This window comes from Lichenostomus cassidix, chromosome 8, assembly GCF_008360975.1.
Source record: "Lichenostomus cassidix isolate B80296 chromosome 8, HeHo_3.0, whole genome shotgun sequence".
Classification (NCBI taxonomy): Eukaryota; Metazoa; Chordata; class Aves; order Passeriformes; family Meliphagidae; genus Lichenostomus; species Lichenostomus cassidix.
In genome coordinates, this window is record NC_139489.1 from 15881061 (window position 1) to 15903496 (window position 22436).

The 22436-nt window shown below is 40.8% G+C and overlaps 1 protein-coding gene across 1 annotated transcript; it reads left to right on the forward strand.

Annotated features, from left to right (window-relative positions):
* Positions 1 to 3400: 3400 nt before the first annotated feature.
* On the forward strand, positions 3401 to 21079 carry EPHX4 (epoxide hydrolase 4). Its single transcript, XM_085068055.1, has 7 exons — positions 3401 to 3766; positions 6787 to 6872; positions 10359 to 10516; positions 12516 to 12644; positions 14724 to 14827; positions 15769 to 15917; positions 20154 to 21079. The coding sequence occupies exons 1-7, from the start codon at positions 3524 to 3526 to the stop codon at positions 20386 to 20388; spliced, it is 1104 nt and encodes a 367-aa protein (XP_084924181.1). The 5' UTR covers positions 3401 to 3523; the 3' UTR covers positions 20389 to 21079.
* The last annotated feature ends 1357 nt before the right edge of the window (positions 21080 to 22436 follow it).

Consider the following 22436-nt stretch of genomic DNA (forward strand, 5'->3'; position numbering starts at 1 on the left):
TCATTTGTGAAAACAACTGCTTTAATGTGTCACTTGTATACTTGTCTATGCTAGTAGATTGTATCTACATATAAATAAAAGGTAAAATAGTTATTAATTTTAAGAAGTTCCTCTGCCACTAATAAATGGAATATGATAAATTTCTTACTATCAACTATGAGTTGGTCAGGCTGGAGGCAGAGGCAGAACCAGTGATGTGCAAAGTTGTCCTCTTTTGTCTCTCAGAGAACCAGGATTAGTTGAGCTGACAAAAGATGAGCAGGCACATGGCACTTTATGGAGGACAAAGCACATTGTCAAAGCACATAAGATCATCTGCCCTGGGGTTGGTTTGGCTTGGCACCCATAAGAAAAATAATTTAGAGCAGAGGATGAGAAAATCAAAATATAAGGAGGACAAAAATAATTGTTGTGGCTCTAAATTTTTCTTATTCATGTGACATATGTAGAAGATTCTAAACTTTCTTCTGCAAAATCCTTGAAAATTCATGGAAGGTATTTGCTCATACAAACAGTTTTGCTACATATAAGTGGACAGTGCAGTCCTAGTGTGCAAAGTAAGCATTCCTCCATAATAGAGGAGCTCTACACCTTCCTTGGAAAACAGGACAGCTAAGGTAGCACAGGTGGAGGTGCCCAGAAATGCTGCATTAGTGTGTGCAGCAACTTCATTGTGCAAACACTGCTGAGAACTGCTAGGTCACCAGCACTACCTTCTTCCCAGCTTTGATACTGGAGCTATATCCACTACCTGAAGAAGGCATAGCTAAACTCCATAGCCAAAAGGTTTTGTATAATTCAGAAGTTTGACATAAAGTGATTGAGATAGCTAACGATGTATAAAATAAAAACAAGCTTAGTTCTACCCTTGTGGAAAAATTGGCTCTGCTTCTTTCTTTGTACAAGAACTGCATAGCTTGGCTGAATACCATTGCATAATAAGGCACATCATGGCTCCATCTTTATTCCTTCTTGGATTCTAGATGACTACTGGCATTTTGTGACTGCTGTGCCTAAACTGTCACTGGGCTTTTAGAGGCAAGTGAAAGCTTGTGGTCAATTCCGGGATTTCAAATGTGTTTTCCAATTTTTCTGAGAGGTTGTTTTCTAGTAATTTATTCTGATTACTGATTTATTAAGAAATTTGATGGCTACTGGGATATAAACAACAACCTTGGTTGTTTTGCTCCTGCCAAACTTCCTAATTTATCCAACTGGGTCGCTGGTTTACTGAGGTGCACTTCAGGGAAAATTCTGCTACTGCTTAGTCTGATACTGAGAAGTTGCGAAGGCTTCTCCCTACAAGAAAGGTCATTAGCACGAAGTCTGATGCATAAGAAATTAGCTGTATGCTAATCCTAGGGTTGGTGGTGTGAATAATCTGAGCACGAAGGGAAAGCTCAGGCTCGGCAGGCATGATTAATGTAATCCTACTGGAGTCTGCAGAGGTCGGTGTCTGAACTGAATCATCTGCTTTTGATGTTCCTTCTCTTCTTGGCCAAGAGAATGAAGGAGCCTTAGACAGCCCTGCACCTTTTTCCCCCAGTAGACTGATAAAGCTCCTGACCTTAAGTTTGTAAGGCTTGTGCTCAGACAGTGAGCAGGGATCAAGAACAGTGTTGTGCACCATTGTGAGCTGATGTTGGTTGCTGGCATTTCATTTGTGTTATTGATAGCAGGAAGCTTGGGAGCTTTTTACAGCTACTTAAAGATATTATTTTTAGTAAGAGAAAATAAATTCAGATTAGGGTTTTGTAACTCGTTTGAACTTTCAAATTCATTAAAATGCAGTAACAGGCCATTCTTTATAACATTCCTTTCTGCAGCTTTAGTTTATTTGATTTTCTAAAAGAGAAAAATTTTGAACTTGTTGAAGACAGCATTAATTCTGCCAATGCCTTCAATGGGCCTAGGATTTAACACCAGTGCCTATATTTGTAAGTCTGAATTTAGAACAAGTAGGAGAAAGCATTTGGTATGTTACAGACAAAAGTCGTCTACAAGCTGTGTTCTGTGCATAGTGAAAATTTATAGATATTCCGTCTGCATACATGCTTATCCAGTTTTTTTTTTAAACTAGTTTATTGAATCATCTTAGAGTTAACAGATGGATGGTGCCTTTGTACCAGCTTCTACTTGCACTGCTGGGACAGAGCAAAAATATTTCTTGGAAGCTAAGTTATAATCCTACAGACTCATCTGGACCAAGAACAAATTTTGTTTTTCATTAAGTTCAAGTATAAATTGGCAATCCTGCTCTTTCCAAATGGCAAGAAGCTGCACATAGGCCCCCAAAAGTCTGGAACCTGCCCCTATCCCCTAGTCTGAGAAGCACAAGGGATCTAGGAGTAAAGGTGAGCAGACCAGGCAGTGAGTTAAATCAGGATTTGACATGCAAGCTCAGTTTTACTTTTCTTGTAGTCAGCAAATATCATGTCCACATTTTGTTATCTCCTAGAGCTAATAAACTGTAATTTTTTTACAACCTGCACTTTTATAGCCTGTAAAATCAATTGCTTCATATAGTAACGCTTTCTCTCGCCATTTTGGATTATGTGAGCCATTCTAGTTTTAAAATGACATCTACCCTTCATCTCAGTAGGTTAATAGGAGACAGACTGGAGACTTTCTTCTTACCCTTCTACTTCTTACCCTTCTACTTCTTACCCTTCTTACCCTTACTACTTCTTACAAGGCATCTGTGGCCTTGTATGAGATGGTGACTCCTTCATGTATGGTCGTAGTGATTTACTAATGGGCACGCAGGGGATCGTTCAGCTTTTATCAGCCCTCAGGCACTGAGATATCAATACCGAATAAGTTAAGTTTAGACAATTATACTGATATCTTTTAAATAAATATTCATTGGTAAGACCGTACCATAATTAAAATTGTAATGCGTTTACAAAATCACCTTTAAATGGGTAATAGTGAAGCGACAGTGAAAGAATGTAGTCTTGAAAAGCACGGGGGTGCAAGCACGCAGCCCCACGCCTATAGCAATTCACCTCTGGCACGGCTATAAGGTAAGGGCGCTCAAGGGCACGCTGGCATCGTGCAGCGCGATCGCTGCCGGGGCCTGGGGCAGGCACGGCAGCGGGGCTGGCCCGCCGGCCGCGGGCGCGCTGCTCCCAATGACATTCCGAGCGCGTTCCGATGTGTCTCGCGGCTCTGCCGGAGCGCGCAGGTGACACAGCCGCGCCCCGCCGCCCCAGGGACAGCTTCTCCCTCTTTCACCGCGAAACATCTGGGGAGCAGAGCCCTCCTCGGCCGAGCCCTGCGCAGGCGGGCGCGACCCCGGCCGCAGCGCCGCCGACCCCGAAGCGCCGCCCGGGGCCCGGCGAGCCCGTGCCGTGTGGCCGGGAGGGGCGGGCGGCCGGCGCTGTGCCCGGCGGCGCGGGGCGAGGGCCGCGGGGCGGGCGCGCCGCCGCCGCCGCTCCCGGTGCCTCCGCTCGGGCGGCTCCTGGCGGCGGCGGCGCTACGAGCCCCTCCCGGCTGGCGGGGACGGCGGCGGCGGGGCCCGATGGCGAGACCTGGCGCTGCGTGCCCTCCGCCCGCCCGCCGGGTGATGGTGGCCGCCCGGGCGCTGCTCTTCTGGGCGCTCGTATACAGCTACTGCGGGGTGTGCGCCTGCATCGCCGGGCTGCGGCTGCTCTGGAGCATCGGCCGGCGGCCGGGTGAGACCTTCCGCTGGGTGGTACGGGAGAACCCCCCCGCCTGCCTCAACGACCCCTCCCTGGGCACCCACTGCTACGTCCGCATCAAGGTGAGGGCGCGGGCGGGGGGAGCGGGCCCCGCTGGGCGGGCAGGCACCCACCCCGCGCTGTGCATGGCACCCCTGCCGCCTGCCCTGCTGTGCGGGGTGCGCTGTGCATGGCACCCCTGTCTGCCCTGCCGTGTGTGGGATGCGCTGTGCATGGCACCCCTGCCGCCTACCCTGCTGTGTCGGGTGGGCTGCGCATGGCACCCCTGTCTGCCCTGCCGTGTGTGGGATGCCCTGTGCATGGCACCTCTGTCCTCCTGCCCTGCTGTGTCGGGTGGGCTGTGCATGGCACCCCTGACTGCCCTGCTGTGTGTGGGATGCGCTGTGCATGACACCCCTGTCTGCTCTGCCGTGTGTGGGATGCGCTGTGCATGACATCCCTGTCTGCCCTGCTGTGCGTGGGATGCTCTGTGCGTGACACCCCTGCCTGCCCTGCTGTGCGTGGGATGCGCGGACAGCCCGCCTGCCCTGCCGTGCGTGCTTGCACAGCTGCGCGCATCCAGCGCCTGCCTGCACCGGCGCGGGGAGCGGTGCTGTGCCCGGCCCGGCTGCGGGGCCTCAGGCCGGGAGGACGCGGTGCCCGCCTGGCCGGGGTGCGGAGCCCTGGGTGGGCGGGTGAGGGGTTCGTCGGCCCCGGGTCTCTCCCAGTCCACCACTCCCTGCACTACCTCTGCTCTCTCTGGTATTTACGGTTTGCCCAGTTGCACCCGGGAGCTCGTTTCGTGCATCAGTTTTACAGGGAAAACACAGAGTAAGAAGCCAAGTGCTGTACAGTTGTACAGTTTAAGCCACCAGTCAATTTCTTGTCCCAGATCTCTACCTGTGATTTGCTCCTTTACCAAATGGTCTAAATGAAGTTGTATTAGCTAGGTTTCTTTTGCAGTTATAGGTGAGCAGAGAATGCACAGCAAGTTTTGTCAAGTGCTATTTTTAATGAAATAAGCACAAATATCTCTGTTCCCAGGTTTCTGTGCAGATGGTTTCATGCCAGAAAGTACCAATATAAATTACTGAGCCTCAGTTTGTCATGATCTGCTTGTTTTCTTTTGCTAACATCATTAGGAGGCATGTGTGGGTTTTCCACTCATATGACATGTTCTTTTTTTCCATAGCACGAAGCAGTAAACGAACAGGCTGCTGTGGAAGTGAGAAGGGTATGACAATAATAGAAGAGCATTTGGGGGCAAATCAAACTGCTGTCAATATGACAGTCGATCACTCATTTCAGGAAATAAGAAACTTACTGTTGGGTAACAGCAGCTAATGGATTACTTTCCAAACACATGCATCCTACAAATCCATTCAGATTTGAATAAAACAAGCAGTCAGTGTTAGGAAAGATGGCAACATCCTATGTCTGTTCTGGGGGGTGGAAAAAAGGGAACATATAGCAGCAACTGAAAAAGTCAAGGATGGGCTTAGTTTGGGCCATGTGACATTTAAACTGCTGCTGTACAAGTGGTGATTGAATTTTCATGAGTAAAGGGGAGGTCCTTAAAAACAATAAATAGATTAAAATAAAAACATTGAGGGTAAATCCCAAGAGGACACTGGCTGAAAGAAGCAGCATGGAGGAGGGCTTATCCACTACTCACTAAATGAGAAGAGAAATTGTGGAAGGAGACAGAGAAACTTCTACTTTTTTAAATATAAAAGGATTAAAGGCACAGTGAACTGGAGAATGATACAGATGATATAATGGCCCCAAAATTTACTAGGAATTTACTTTTACCTCTAGAGTCTTCAAGTTCATTGGCATCCCAGAGGTGAAATATCAGTGTAATTACAGGCAAAACTGAGCAAAACTCCCTATTTTATCCAGAGCAAATATAAAAAATCTAAATAGTTCCCTCTTCAGAACCCTTTCAAGAATCAGATTATAAGTTAATAGTTTCACAGCTAATTAGTGACTTATGAGTGCCAAGATATCTCAGAGCATTTGAAGCATCTTTGGAAAGAAAATGTTTCTTGTATGCATTTATGATCCTTGCCCTGATATTAGCTCTTGCTGTGAAGCAAAGGCATGGGGTTTTTCTTTCTTTTTTGTAATAGCAGAGACAGTGCAGGCTTTGACATTTGTTCAGGAGCTGTACAACCCTTCCTCCTGCAGTTTCTTTCACATGACTTCTAAACAGTATTTTGTGAGCTAACTCCCAACTTCTGTATCCACTTCTGTGCCTGAATTCAGTAAGACCTCTAGGTCATAATCACAGTTTATTAGATCCAACTGGATTTGACCTTGAATCAGTGTAAGCTTGTGCACACCCATTCACTTCAATAGCATTTCAGTGTCCAGCCTCTACAATAAGTAACTTGCCCCCTTATAATTCTCATAAGACAAATTTTCTTCAAAGATGCATCAGGGACAGTGACTATTGACAAGGCAGAAAGAAGCTTATAACATTAAGGCTTAATTTTCTGGAGTGAGTCTGAAACCTTGAACAGTAAGAACTAGCAAAAACTACTTCCTTCCTAGTAACTTAATTTTGATTGCTTTTGGTTCTTAAGAATCCATGTGGTCCTTTATCATGCCAGAATGCAATGTGATGGTTTTAAATAGTTGCATAATCTTACAAGCTAACTGAAAGATTGAAAGTGCATTTAAAGTATACTGCATTTTAAAGTCTTTCTGTAAAACACATGACTGGTGTCCGTGTGCAAGCAATGTGCTTGCTTTGACAATAACCTGCATTTCCCAGGAGCTGTGCCAGTGCTGTCAGAAGGGTTAGTGTGCTCAGGGCTGGACTGGCACACAGACACACAGCCTGGCAGGTATTAGAGATGTTCCTTCCTGGAAGAAGCTGTGCTGTCCAGGGTGTGGGATACTCAGCATTGCCAGGGTGTAGAAGATATCTGATTTCAGAAGTATGGAAGGCTTCAGCTTCAAAACTGATCATTTGGTATTTCTTTCAGGTGCAGTATATTGTTTCTTTGAATACAGTCTGAAATCATCACTGTTCTCAAATCCCAAAATAGCAGTTCTATGCAACAATAAAAACACACTTCTTTTTCCCTTGTTTTAGGATTCAGGGTTACGATTCCACTATGTGGCTGCTGGAGAAAGGGGCAAACCACTTATGCTGCTGCTTCATGGCTTTCCAGAATTCTGGTAAAACTCCCTTCACAAATTTCTATTATGAAAAAGGCTGCATAAGATACCTCAGGGTGAACATCTCTGCTTAAATATCCCCAGAGTGATCCTTTTTATGTATTTATGAGTGCTAACTAATGGCATGAAGTTTTAGTATGCAACAAACCACTGAAACATTTTTTAACTGCAGCATCTGCAAAAAAATTCTTACAGACTAACACAAACCAACCATCTTTTTTTGTACTATCAATCCATTTTTTCCCAGGTATGTATCCCTTCCTTCAAACTTTGTGAAGGAACTTCTAATTTTAAACAAATATCCTGTTTGGATAGTACTTGTACTATATGGCTAAATTTATGAATTATGGCAGAGGATGTTAAAATAAGGATCTGTTATATGTTAAATGCAATATGGATTGCTCCATTTATTAAAAATACTATACATTCATTTTTAACTGGGGGTGGGGAAGAACTATGAGTTCTATAGGCTATTGTGCAGCCTAATTTCAGAATGCTACTCAGGGAAAAAGGTTCTATTATTAGTTCATCACAAGATGAATGATGAATCAAACCCAATCCAAAATGTTTGTTTATAACAATGAAAAGCAGTCATGTGTTGAATGATTTAACCAAATTGCTCAGGCTGTCATTGTCAGGTTTAACTAGTGAAGCATATCTTAAGAACTTGCACAGAACAAATGGTGAGGGAATAAGGGAAGTACTAATGCCAGGAACTCAGCAAGGTAAATGGTTCTTTTCCTTTCCAAACTCAGCTGTGGGGCTAGAGGACACTGCTGGAACTGTGATCTTTCAATCTGTACTCAGGTCATACCATGCTAAACTGACCCAGGTAGAAGAGAGGTCAGTTCTCTTCCCTTAGCAATTTCCTATGGGTACTAATGCCCTTGAGGGTGATGGGACAGAGTCTAATTTATATTAAGTTAAATTTTCAAAGAAGTACATTGTTCTAATAATAAATTGCAATCTAAAATTATTAAAGCTATAAATTTCGACTGAAAGGACTGTTAGATGAGGCAGTGCATATTCTATTCAAGCATTATGTATATCTTGCATAAAGCATATTCTAACACATTAAGGCAATGAGACTACAGCTGATGTCCCATACAGGGGGGATAGTAAAGGGAAAATTAGCTTTTTATATACATATTCTACTGAGACCAGGTGTATTATTTTTAAAAAAATAGACAGTCATTCTTACAGTTGAGAATAGTGAGCCTGCTATAAGTAACAGCTAATATATTGTGGTGTCTGACCATTCAAAAGGGATGAATAAAAAACCTGTTATGTAGGTCACTGGGACCAACAATAGCATAGTTAATATCACTGTTTTTAAAAAAGAATACTACATGCTAATAGTCTGTAAAATAGTCAAACCACCAAAACTCATGTCAGGTTGTTTATTTAATCAGTGAAGATTTTCATGCAGGAACAGGGACTGTTCTGAGAGCACGAGATAAAATAACCACAGTTTAAGAGAGATGTAAAGCAGCATCAAATTTGTATTGTTTGTCTAGGAAAAGAAAAAAGGATATGATCCACAGTTACAGTTCTTAATTGTAACAAATCCTCTGCTTTCAAATGTCTCAAGGTTATAAATAGGACAAATATAACCAGACAGTAGTGACCACTAAGAGTGATAGAGAATGTCTGAAGCTGAAAGATCTCTAAAGAATATAACACACCAGAGCCAATAAGTGTATTATATGCATAAGAACTTGAAAATCAGTACCACTGTTGTGGAAAGTCAATTAAAAATTATTTGAAATCGGACATAATGTGTTGAGGCAGCTCAGTATTTACAAGAGTTGTGAGCTGCTACATTTTATACAATTTGTCTTTTAGAAAGAATGTGATCACAAAGTCTCAAAATAGATTCAGCCTCATGAACACAGAAGCATTCACAACATTTCAAATTCTAATTGCAAAGCAGTTGCCCAATAGTTACATATTATATGGGGTAAAAGGATTTCTTTGAATAAAAAACCTACCCATTTGGTAGGTCAGATATTTAGAGATTGATGAACTGTTGTGAAAACAGAGAATAGCTTTTAGACATTTTCTGAAAACAAAAATAGTTGATTTATTTATTTATGGGCCTGGTTCTTTCTTCTTACTGAAGTATAGAGAATAGCTGCAACAGTTACCATGGCAAATTCAGCTTCCAAGTCATTATGTAATGCCTTTAAAAAATTCATTCCCGGGGATCTCAGCTAAACCCTGCCTTAGCATTATATGGCACTGAAATGAAAATGTTCGGACTGTTTTCTTTATATGAATACAGATTCGTATCCCTGAGTGTTCCTGTAACATTATTTAAGTTCAAAGTCCCTAATAGCCTGGAGGCAAAGCTAAAGTGGAAGAGCCCATAGTCTGATATAGACACAGTCTGGATTAAGGTAGAATTTTGTGTATCATTCTTACAAACAGTGATGATCCAAATGTTATATATCCTTTATCTGACTCTATTGAAATAAGCTGAAGTAAAAGCTAGATCATAGCACAAAGGAATGGAGACTTGCACTGTTATATATGTCCAGAAGGATCATGTTTTTCATATATCTTTCTATTACAGTGTAAGATAAGGCCATGTCTGTCTTGGGACTGGCTATTCTGAAATTGATTTGGTTTCAATAACAGCTGAAGGGCAGGTAGTTCTTGCAGGATAAGACCCATAAGACTCACCATTTTCTTTTTATTTTTGCTTCACTACACACATCTAGTCACTACGTAGTCTTGCAGAATGAGGAATAGTCCAGGCCTTTGCCTGAGCTCTTGATTTTGTATGTCTTTTGATGTATGTAATTCTCTTTTCCATAGAAACACGAGGAAGAAATACTTTGTCTAGTACCAACACATCGAGGGAATTTGTTCTGAACAGTTCTGGTACAGAGGCACAGATGAAAGTGTGCACAGGATAAATCCTATAAACCTCACCAAGATCATTTGTTGTTAACTGAATTTCTTTCTTTGGTTTATTTAGTGTACGAATTATCTGACATTCTTTTTCAGAAAAAAAGAAAAAGAAAAATAAAAAAAGAACATGCCTTAGGGCGTATTTCCCTGCTCCATCAAAACATGGCTGTGAGTAAGCCAGGGAGAAGAGAAAGCTTTTCAGACTTTACTTTTCAGATGCTACTATGGCTCCAAAGATAAAACATAATAGTCCTCCCTGTGCTCTGGTTTATGCTTGCTTCCTTTGCAGCAAAAGGACTGTGCCAGACTCCAGGAATTGTTGAAAAGCCCTGGCTCTGGCCATTCCCCCTTTCTGGCAGCTGCACTTTGTTACTGGGGAATTCAAGAATGGAGCACAAAACTACTGCAGCCACAAAGGGCCATCAGCACAGCACAGAAAGGAAAAACAATCTCATTGCAACCAAAGCCATACTAGTTTACCCTCCATTATCTGGGTGCAAAAGCATTGAGTGCATTTTTGATATCATACTGCTTGACCTTGTAACTCCAACTTTTTTTCCCCTCTGTTAGGTATTCTTGGCGCCATCAATTGCGGGAATTTAAAAGTGAATATCGAGTGGTGGCCCTGGATTTGAGAGGTTATGGAGAAACAGATGCTCCTCCTCACAAAGAAAATTACAAGTTAGATTGCCTGATAGCAGACATAAAGGATATTTTGGAATCTCTAGGTGCGTTAGTAGAAGAAAAACCTACTTGACTCATAAATTACTTCATTTTCTAGAGGAAGAAAAAAAAATCTAGCTTTTTTTTTAACTACAGACTTTTTTTTTAATATATAGGCATTACAGATGTGTAAAGACATAAATCTAAGGATACTAATATTTTATGGACTATTATAAATGAAAAAGCGTTGTTTTCTAATTACAATGTTATATATGTCAGTACAAGCAATATGTAAAGATGATTTTCCCATCATGACTTCTAAAAAAAATCTTTCCTATGCACTGTGAAATCCAGCAGTACAAATCTATGGATAATATTCTGAGTTAGAGTCTTAAAGCACTTGCAGACCAAAGAATTTATATCAGACTACATTCTTCTTGCACAAACAAGACATAATAAATATTAGGGGCTTTATAGAGATGATGGGAGTACATCTGCTGTATTAAAAAAAAAAAAAACCCAAACAAAAAGCCCTCCAAAAATACTACTACTGCACAATAATCAGTTCTCAAGAGCTGAATCACTCTGTCTTACACAACAGTGAGGGCAGAAGGGAGAATGAGGGACACATTGCTGCCTGTGGCAAATACACAGTATAATGGTCTAGAGCTGAAGTGCAAAATTCACCCCTCCAGTTCAGTTTGAAGTGTCCCTGTTCAAGTGATAAATTGTAACCCCTGGTGAAGGGTATTTCCCTTCCTTACCAAGAGCAATGCAAGGTATTAGATTGTCACTCTCTGAATCATTTTAATTCCTTGGATACTCTAGGAATAGTAAAACAACTTACTGCATTTCATATGAAGAATGAAACTCTTCAAGTTCTGAGATTTGAATTTAGGATTTGCTTTGCTTGTGATGTTTGAGTATTGTCAAAAGATTGGGCGGGCAGTCCTCTCACTGCATTGACATTTTCCAGCCTTTGCTGGTTGTGTTAATCTCCATGGTAATGTCATGGTTATGGTTGAGAAGTGCTCTCAGCGTAATTCAATTTCAGAGGGATTTGAATTTTTTTTGGAAAAAGCACTTCAGAGGCTTGTTATCTTTGTTTGTTCTAATCCCAAGTTAAATTCTTTTGGAGGACTTGATTATATCAAAAGTGCTCCAAAAGATTTCTGTCCAAAAGGGTTTATAAGGTTCTTTGACAACTGTGTCCAAATTTTTGTCAGAATTCTAAACATGTAGGTTTTTTATGTTTCATTTGTAATCTATGTGCTCAACATTCCAATCTTCAAAGAGGAGGGTGATGGTACCTGACACTATAGTATATTTTCCACCAGCAGTTAAAGAAGGAATGGTTAAGCTTTCAAAGCACTTGGTCACCATCCTGCCCATGCCCCTTCTATTGCTACTAAAATACCATTTTTATTCATGAAAGAATAAGTATGTGAATGTCCAGAACTTAAAAAATTGCCAACAAAATAGCTTATGGAGAAAAGCTACAGGCCTCCTAAGTATATAAATGGGAGTATATATGCACACTATATATATGGCTATTAAGTATAATGCCCACTTTTTGCATCATGATGGCATTGAGTGCCTAGATAACCTCTCATATTCAGCAAAAGTCATTAGGATTAAATTCATTCTGGAGGTCCTCAGGAGATTGCTCAGTCTTTTTGTCTGCAGTTTCAGACTCCTAACTCTCTAAGCATGGCAAATGTAGGTGCATTATTATGACTGCAGCTTGAGTTGTCTATCTGACCCTGCATTGGCCAAGATGTGAAGAGGGGTGGCCATCTGGATACTGAGCAATTTTAAGTTGACATGGAGGTAGTATAGTTAAAGTTTAATGAAGTCCATTTAAATAATTTTAAGTAATTGTAAATTTTTAAACTATAACAGTGCCCTATTTTTTCTGCCTGTTAGTAATGGAAGTGGTGCAGTATTAAAGTTACATTAATAAATGTGCTGAACCACCTGTTATTGTGATTTCATTGTATGTGATAATTTCTAGGGATACTAATTCCTTTGAAATAAAAGCATGTGTCTGTGTTTATGTGGTAGGATACAACAAGTGTGTGTTGATTGGCCATGACTGGGGAGGAATGATTGCTTGGTTAGTGGCCATATGTTACCCTGAAATGGTGACTAAGCTGATTGTGGTGAATTTCCCTCATCCTTCTGTATTTACCGGTGAGTTCTGCAGTAGTCTTTGTTAATCCAAAGTGTATGCATTTTGATTATGATTGTGTTTGTTTTGAGAACCAACAGCTTGCCCCTGTAGATGTTCAGTAGAGGAGCTGCTTCTCTCTCCATGGCTCTCACAATCTGGACTGTGTTCTATGAAGTAGTAAGATATCAAATATTTATTTGAATTCTGGAAATAAATTTATTGTAGGAAGTGGGAGAGCTTGCAAAAAAAGTTACAGATGTTTTTTTAATCCTTGAGGGTCCAGAAACATAATTTTCATACACGTTAATCTGTTTTGTTCCACTTTATCAGGATAAAATTCCTGAAGAGGGGTGTATATTTTGTTACGCTTTGGTTAAGGCCACACTGCATTATTAGGTCTGCATAAGCCAACCTTTCTTAAAATGTGATTCAGACATTAGAATTAAATCCTGATTTAGGTGACAAGTGACAATTTATGATCTGGTACAATATTCATTGGAAGAAGACAGTCTTTTCTGGCTACTTACCAGATGCTCAGGAACACACTAATATAGCACTGAAACAAGGACTAAAGTGTGCTACCACAATTTGTTGTGTGGTAGACTGGAGTTTGTCTACTACCCAGAATTACAAAATATTTCAGAGGAATTATATAAACATTCAGTAATGAACATACTATCTCACTAATTTTGATTTTTTTCAGTTCCTGGCCTTACCCTATCTCCATTTAAAAAGTCACCCCATTTCCCCAGACATAGCTAAGAATATTCAGTGCAGCTTTAATTTTCATTTCAATTGAAGGTAAATCGGACCTTGCACCACCGTGAAATTAGAACCATCCATATTTGTTGTTCTCACAGTATTCTTGGGCACCTTTCTAAGATACTAAAGAACATTTTGCCAGGTAGTTAATCCACACTTACCCATGGAGAGGTCTGTTCACCACACACGCAAGCGGGAGTTTTTTGCAGTATTTTCACTGAAAGCAGGAGTGAGGCTGTAGAGAAGACAATTGCATTTTATTATAGTATTTGTTTGTATCTTTGTTGAAGTACAAAATCTGTTCTGTAGCTTGATAAATTCTCCCTAGATCAAATATATTCTACTGTGGATTAAAAGAAAATACACAGTTTATAAATAATACAGAAAAGTAAAGTGAGCAGTGCTGATGATGGTCCATCTAGAAAAAATATAATGGGTAATGCAGTTTGAGAATGTATAAAATATGAAAGTTTAGAAGATAGGTAACACTTCAATTTATGTTGGTTTAAAACCCATTTTTGCTGTCAGAATTCACTGTCAGAATTAGTATTTCAGAGACATGTCCTGTGTTGGTAATGCAGTTTTACATTCCTGAATTTACACCTGTGAAGGATAAGTTCTAGACTTCCTAGAACCTGCACACATTGTGTGCTTGCTTTGAGGAAGTTAGGTATTTGAATGTCAATGCTGGCTCTTGAAACTCACTGGAGACACAGATTTACAATTAAAAAAAAAAGACAATGCAAATTTGTTATACATATAATTTTCTTTTGCTGTATATGCTCCAATGTCTTTTAAAATGACTGTAAAAATCTTTTTAAAGTGACTCTATGTAACCTTGATTACAGTTCTTGAAATTGCCAAGAAGAGACTGTTAGAAAAATTCCATGAACAGGAATGATGCAGTCTTTAGAATGTCACTGGATCATCATCTACAGATTTCTGTGCATCACATCATTGATGAGAGAAATACTTAAATACTTTTATTTATGCCTTTTATTCCATATCTGGAAAAAAATGCTTTGGGCTAGATACACAAATAGGTCTCTAAGTGAAAACCTACCATGTAATTAAACTCTCCAATGTCGCTGTCCTCACCTAATCTTTGGCAAACTTTTGTTTTGCTGGCTATTTCTACTAACATTTATAAAAGAAGTATCTTTCAATGGCCACATCATATATTTACTCCTGAAACAATAATCATCTTTTGTCACACAGCATGCTTTAATGTAATGTTTTTAAAACATTCCTTTAAGTTTAAAAAAATAGTAATATTAATAGTAATTTTGTTTCAGCCATCAGTTTTTATTTTTAATTCATGGGCATTTTTGTTTCAGAATACATTCTACGACATCCATCACAATTGATTAAATCTGGTTACTACTTCTTTTTCCAAATGCCATGGTTTCCTGAATTCATGTTTACACTAAATGATTTCAAGGTGAGCAAAATGAATGCTCTTGTTTATATATGTAAGTGTGAGTAATGGAAGAATTGCCACCTACATTGATCCCTTCTGATGTAGTTTTAATTACTGGAAAAAATATGGAGTTTTCTCATTTTTATTCTTAAGCATATCCTACTTTATATAAAGTAGGATACAAGTACATAGACTCTCTGATAACTCTCACTTCTGTATTTCTGGGAGATGTTGAGGGACATACTTTTAACATCCAGCACTGCAGTGCATTACTCCACCTAGAGAGTCAGCTGGTTTTACTTGTGCCCATACCAGTGGGACATAGTTGGTGCCTGGGGAATTCCTGCTGACTTATCTGAAGCTCCTGTGTGCAGTGGGACATCCTCTTATCTCTCAGAGCCTTCTACAGGGCAGGCAGTGTGGGAGTCTGGGCATCACATTCAGCCAGGTCATTAAATCTGCCTGAGGAACCAAGGCTAACACCTTAGATGACCTTAAAAAACAAGTATAAGCAGATAGAAAGGGACAAAGCAGCTGCAGGATGCACCCTCCTACACACCAACAGCCCCGTGCAGAGCTCCCAATGCTGCACACACACAGGGCACAGCCAGCTGGGGAGGCCATGAACCATCCTCCCTCCTGCCCAGTCACCTGCCAGGGTCCATCCCCCAAAAAAAGGATGTACCTGCACTTGCCCTGCCTGTCACAGGTAGCAGGTTAGGATGCAGTAACTTGGTAATACTGGTATTTGTCTGTATTTGATTATTCTGAAATAAGTTATACTAGAGATGTTTACCATTTGTTGTACACATAGCTCTCTAAAAACCCATTTGAGCCACTCTGAACATAAATAGATTTATAAATATGGATAAATAGATTTTAGAAAGATGTGTCCTGTTGAAGGAAGGAAATCACGTTTTCTAGCTATCTTACATAACAGCTTTTTATTCTTGCTTTTGTAGGTTCTGAAAAGTTTATTTACCAGCCAGGCCACTGGAATTGGAAGGAAAGGCTGCAGATTAACTGCAGAGGATATTGAAGCTTATCTCTATGTCTTTTCACAACCTGGAGCACTAACAGGACCCATTAACCATTACAGAACTATTTTCAGGTCAGTATAACATTTCCAAACAAAGGAAAATATTCTAGAGAGTCCTCTGGAGCCCACAAGTGTTAATGTGGCTCCTCTCTTGCTGCTGAAACAGAGGGGGGAACCACAGGTGTATTCCTGAAGCCTCAGCAGGTCAGGCACAGGCCTGGTAAAGCAGTGAGAGGCCAGGGGTGTTCTGTCCACTCAAAACGGCAAAACAAGCAGAGTGCATGTAAGGAAAACCTTTGTTTCAAAATCTAATAAAGCAAAGACCATTCCTCATCCACAGTCTCCATGGCAATCCCAAAAACCCACCTCTAAATAATATTTTTTAAATTAGCATCGATTAATTGTTTGCCTTACAATTCATATTAAGTTATGATAGTATCTATCAGGAGTTTATTATGATATAATACTACTAGATTATATGGCATCCAAGTACATTATCCTCACTTGTAACTGTACAGAGGCTACTTTCGTTTTTAAGAAAGGTGGGAGAGGGTTTTTTTATAACTAAGCCTAAAACTAACTGTACTTGGTTTGGGATTTTTTTGTTCCTTTACTGGTCTTATCAGACTCACTTCCTACAGTAAAACAGAGATAGCATCATAATAGAAAATAATTTTGCAATATTAATATTTATTTTCTCAAACAGTTTTCTAATGGTTTTAACTTTCCTGAAAGGCGTTGGCTTGGCCTTAAGAGACTGACTCTCCCTTTTTAGCTACCAAAAACAGAGCCAGAAGGTCTTAACTCTGCATATATTCAACTTATAGGACTAACTTGAAGGACTATATCAAGAAGAATGGCATTGAACTTGTTTTTCCTTTACTGTCTCCAGTCTTCAGCAATGATAAATGTCCTGCATGCTTCTCTAATACAAGACCACCTTCCCAATATCCTTTAAAATGACCATTCCCTTCTTTCCCTAAACTCAGGCAGTAGATGTTTGAAGTAGATTAACTTTTCATTTTCCCTGGTCCACCTCTATAAAGGTCCATTTACTGCCACCTTTATTGCTCTTTCTGTGACAGTGACAAGGCAGTCACTGTCAGGAGAGCAACCAGCAGGGAAAATATGGTGAGGAAAAGAGGGATCTGAGCTAGGTACTGCCTTGTACAGGCTAAGACACAGTACTGGAACCAGAAAGTAGGAAGCTAACACCAAGCATGGCTGACAGTGGGGAATAAATGAGATGGCTGTGCTGGTAACACCGCACTTCTTTAAAGCTATGCAGAGAGCAGTCAATGTCATCAGCTGGGATGTCCAAGGGCGATGGGGCAGCGTGGCTGCCCAGCGGCTCCCGGGCCCCGCAGCTGCTCTGCAGGAGCCCCGGGGCAGGGCTAATGAGGAGCTGCAGAGGCGTGAGCGCCCCGAGCCCTGCTTGTTCCATTGGCCGCAGCACTTCGCATCGTTGCATGTGCACATTAACCAGATGCTCCTCTGACAGCAGCAGTGACATGCCTGTGATAGCTGAATTGCTCTGGGAGTCACAGGGGACAGATGGAAGTGTTGTGAATGTTTAAACTATTGTTTCAGTCCTTTTCAGATTCAAAAATAAAGTGTTGTATCAGTTATAAGTCAGAAAGTATCTTCACAGCTGTGAATTCCTCTGTGTGTTCTGTGTGTATGTGTTTTTGCATTGTTTGCTTTACTCTTCTAATGAAAGTACATCTGTATGGAATTCAGAGAATCTTATTTAGGCGCTCTCAGCCACAATGCAGCAGGCTTTGGACTGGAAAGAGGAGATCAGTCATTCAGTTCTTGCCACCAGTTCTGATGGTCAAGCCTGATGGGATGGGAATCGCTAAATATGAAAACCAGACTGGAATTTTCCTTTTCTCTCATCTAAGACATTAAGCAGCATTTGGATGCTAATGACTTGTATTCACCATAGCTCCCAGTGGGCTGATACTGGTGACCTACGTGTTAAGGGTTTCCAACTCATTACTATCCACTTGGAGTTTCATTCTTCAGAGCCTAATTTTTCTGGAATGTTGTTTCCAGAGAGATGATTGAAATAACCTACTTCCATCCATGACCAGCACATCTTGTTATAAATAGCACAGTGGTCATTCCCTTCACTGTCCTTTAGATACAAACACTTCCAGAAGAAATGCATAAAGCTTTTCTATCATGCTTGTTAAGAGAGATAGGTAAGAAGCTGGAACTTGAATTTCTTCTGATATACCATTTTTTTAGAAAATGGGATTAGTTCTCTTATAACAGTTAAGAAGTACTTCACTGTTTACAGAGAAGCTGTATAACAATGCCATATGAAGGTCTGAGTCTGTTTTTCAAAGACTTTAATATTTTATGAATGGAACTTCCCTTTCTAACTGTGAAATCTGTGCATTAACCATTACTAAAGGCCGTTTCTAGAAACTTTAAGCATGATATAATTTCCTATATTCCAGACTGAACAGAAATGTAGTGTAGTTTATAGGCAATGAAAAGTGAAAGGTTGTTTATCTGAGCAGCATCTGTAAAAAGCCTGATGTAGTTTACCTAAGTGAGGCTACAAATCTTGCAAGGCACAAAACAGTAAACACTACAGTAGTAAAAAAACTGTACATTTTCTACTGCACACATATTAATAATGAAGAGATCCAGGATACTGGGTTAAAAGGTAAAGATATTAGTCTAAATGCACTGAATCAGATCATCAGATTATCAGTTTTTAAAATTGGTACTATGAATAAGTTATGGTTCAGTAGGTGAGGTCAGATTGTTTGCAAAATGAGATTTTAATCCACTGGTAAAAAAGGCCATTTTAAGAATTTTTGTAATTCATCAATCAAAATGAAATGCAGTTATTATTTAAAATGATCTTTTATTAACATTTCTTGACTTCATATGTAAGTAGAGAGAAAGAATGTCTTCAAAGGCTCCATTTCTTTGTCTTAATTTAAACTAAGACATGTCACCTTCTCTGTCTTTCTCTTTTTACAGAGCATAGTCTCTTAACTAACTCCTAAGTCTAAAATTAGTACTTGCATATGTCATAAAAGTTTATTTAAAAATCTTTTTTATATATTACGGGTTAAAAATAATCCTATTTTTGCATTAATATAACAAAGATTTGTATCCAATCAGATGGAATCTGTTTTGAATTGTCACAGCTAGTCTGTTACTGTATGTGGCTAAAAGAAAGCAATTCAAGCTTAGATAAATTTTTTAGCATCTTTGAAATGTGCTGGAATAAATTCTGATGGGGTAATGCTGAAATAGTCTTACATTCTAGCTACTTTTATCTTTCATAATGTCTATAATATGAGGTAATATTTATAAAATACTCAATTTTAAATAATTGTATAAAGAAAAAATAATAAATTTTTACTGAAAGTTTAAGTAGGTCATTTTGGTAGTACAATGTTTATTATAATTTTACTTTCTAAGGGCTTTTCTTCAAAGTATTCTTCAAATGTCTGATAATGTATTTATCTTTAATCACTGTCTAGTCTGCCAAAACTCTGGGCTGTGATATTGCATTTTTAATGAGATTTTGACTTCACAAAAAGCAAATTTTTAAGGAACAGTTTTCTTTTACTGCATAAAGATTTAGGTATGGAAGTCCAAGGCCTTCAAAAACATACTGTAGCACTTCGCAAAGGGAGGAGCACTGATGCACTTTAAATGTTAGCATGAATTTCACAGAGGAGTGAATGTAACTGAATTCAGTTCAGAATTTCAGACATCAATGTTCTATAGAATACCTTTTTCTACAAATATTTTTATTTTTAGATGTACTACATGATATTTAATTCTGAGTAGGTCTGAAATACTCTGTCTGCCATTTTCTGGACAGCTATTTTTTGGTAAGGCAGTTTTGCTGGTGTGCAGTAGATAATGCAGGTCCAGAAACTTGCCACAGCATTCACCAACCAAGGGAAAACAACTGACCTATAAAATTCTGGCCATGTTGTTCCACATTCTCTTTTACAGAGGTCATGGGGCTCCTGAGCTGTGCTCCATGCTGAAGCGTCATTCATGTTCCAGAAATGAGAGCTCTGTTGCAATCAACTGCTGATTAGAGACCTGTTACAGTAAAAGTACCTTCTGACAATTTCACCATCCTTAAAAATAATCTAAGAACTTGGAGTCACAGTGTTTTCTTGGTATTGTAGAAGATATCATGGAACCTAGAAAGTTTACAATGAGATTCACTGCATTGATTTCAAAAGCTATGTTGACTGATATATGTCTTGGTGATTTTTTAATAAATAGGACCTAACTAAGTGTGTTCTATTTTTAAAGCTGCCTACCTCTGCAGCACCATGAAGTCATCATGCCAACCCTGCTGTTATGGGGAGAAAGAGATGCGTTTATGGAAGTTGAGATGGCAGAAATTACAAGGATTTATGTTAAAAATCATTTCAGATTAACTATTTTGTCAGAAGCCAGTCATTGGCTCCAGCAGGATCAACCTGACATAGTGAACAAGTTGATATGGACCTTTCTTAAGGAAGAGACAAAAAGAAAAAGAGAATGACTGTTTGTACATGTTTTAAGGGGTCTAAATAAAAGCTCTTCGGATTTAAAACCTAATTGTTATCAGGGCCATATTTCCAGCCTGCCTTCTATTTTGAGCTCTGTTAGAGAAAAGTGTTTTCATTGTACTGTACATTTGGACACTAATCTTACAGCTAAAAGAAGTGAGTGTGAGAATATATGATACCAACATTGGTTTTACCTGTATACTTGTATTTTGCACATAAAAACACCTGCCTTAAAATACATATGTATTTGTACAGAAAGGAAATCATGGAAAGTTGCTTGGTTTTGTTTTCTCCCTTGCTTTACAGTTTTAATGTGTGGTGCCTTTTACAAATTTATAATGAAACAATAGAGTGGTGCCATACTGAGGAAAGTCACAAGTTTTCATTCTAGATTTGCCTGAATTTTTTTAATGTATTTTACCATTAAACAGTAATTAACTCTTTTTATCTATATTTTAGCATACTGAATGACTGAAAATTTTCTGGGTACGTTTCTAGTCTTCAAGTGAATAATGATCCGTATCTTGTTGTATTGTTGAATGCAGCTGCTTTGTGCAATGTGTTTTGTTTTCTTGACTAAAAAATGGGAAACCTGTACACTCCACGTCTGAACAAGAACAATGGAAAATTAAGATATAACATGTATCAAATCCACCTCTGTCTAATAAAATGCAACTTACACGACTCCCTTTACTTTATCTGACTTCCTATGGAGAGATTTCTTGCTGAAGCTAAGACCTGGTTTGAATAGCTGAAGTGTCTGGTGTGGTATTCAGCCTGGACACTCATGCTATGATTGTTGTTGGTTCTTGAAAATAATGCCTCATTGTTGGCATTATCCTTCCTGTGTCAGCAACTATTGTTCTTGTCTCCAAGAACTGCTGCCAAATTCCTGTGTTTATAGGAGGAAGACACAGTGATTATGGACACAGAGGGTAGAATTAACTTGCGTGTGATGGCAGGGGAGAAGAAAACTGTATGCTAACTACAAAGGGAAAAGAAGCAAAAATATGAGACCACAGAATAGGTGAGTCACCTGCCGATCAGGTTTCCAAAGCCTCCCTCTCCACCTGCAGAGCAAGCACAGAGCCCTGGAAACGGGCAAGGATGAACAAGAACCCATAGAGAGAGGCATCAGGGGCAGGTGAGCCTGAGTCAGCTGTCCACACCAGAGCAGAACAGAGCAGGCAGGTATTGGGGAGTTCCAACACAGGCCACACTGCCCCGCATGTGGTCTCCTTTGAGCCACAGTGTTGCACACAGGTACTTGTGCAGTCCCTGCTCAGTGTAACCTGCACAAGGAAGGCCCAAGCAGTGCTCTCTGCTGAGTGTTAGCCCATGGCTGGAATCCTGCTTACCCTTGTCCCCCTCTCCAAATCCCACAAGAGTCTCCTCAGGATCATGACAATGGCGTTGAATTTGCCTCTTTCCATCCACCGCTCGTACCTGCCTTTCAAACATTTTTCCCTGAATACCTTCAGCACTTACCAGTTTAAATGGTTACGTGCTTCTCTTACTAACACTATGAAGTTGGAAAGGCTCTCCCTTGTCTTAGGAGGTGGCACAGAGAGACTTGTACCACACGTGCAGCAGTTTTTCTTTGGCAAGGCAGCGAGTGCTGGGGAGTGGGGATTTTCGGGCAGAGCACGGTTCGGCTGGAAGCTGCGGCCCGCTCCCCTCGGCCGCGGCCTGCGGCAGGTGCACAGCGGGGCCAACACGGCCGTCCGACGCCGCGCTGCCCACACGAGGGCGCTGCGCTCGGAGGGGCGCGGCGGGAAAGGCCCTCGGCGGGCCCGAGCTGAGCGGGCAGGAGGCGCCCGCGCTCGGCAGGCCGAGGCCCCGCCCCCATCGGGATGGCCCCGCCCCATAGGGATGGCCCCGCCCCTAGGGATGGCCCCGCCCCTAGGGATGGCCCCGCCCCCATCGGGAGGCCCCACCCTCCCCTCTGGTGCCCTGCCGGGGGCGAGGTCTCCCTGCTGGGGGCGGAGCCAGACCAGCGCCGCCCGCCCTCATTGGCGGAGACCCCTGCTGGCCCCGCCCC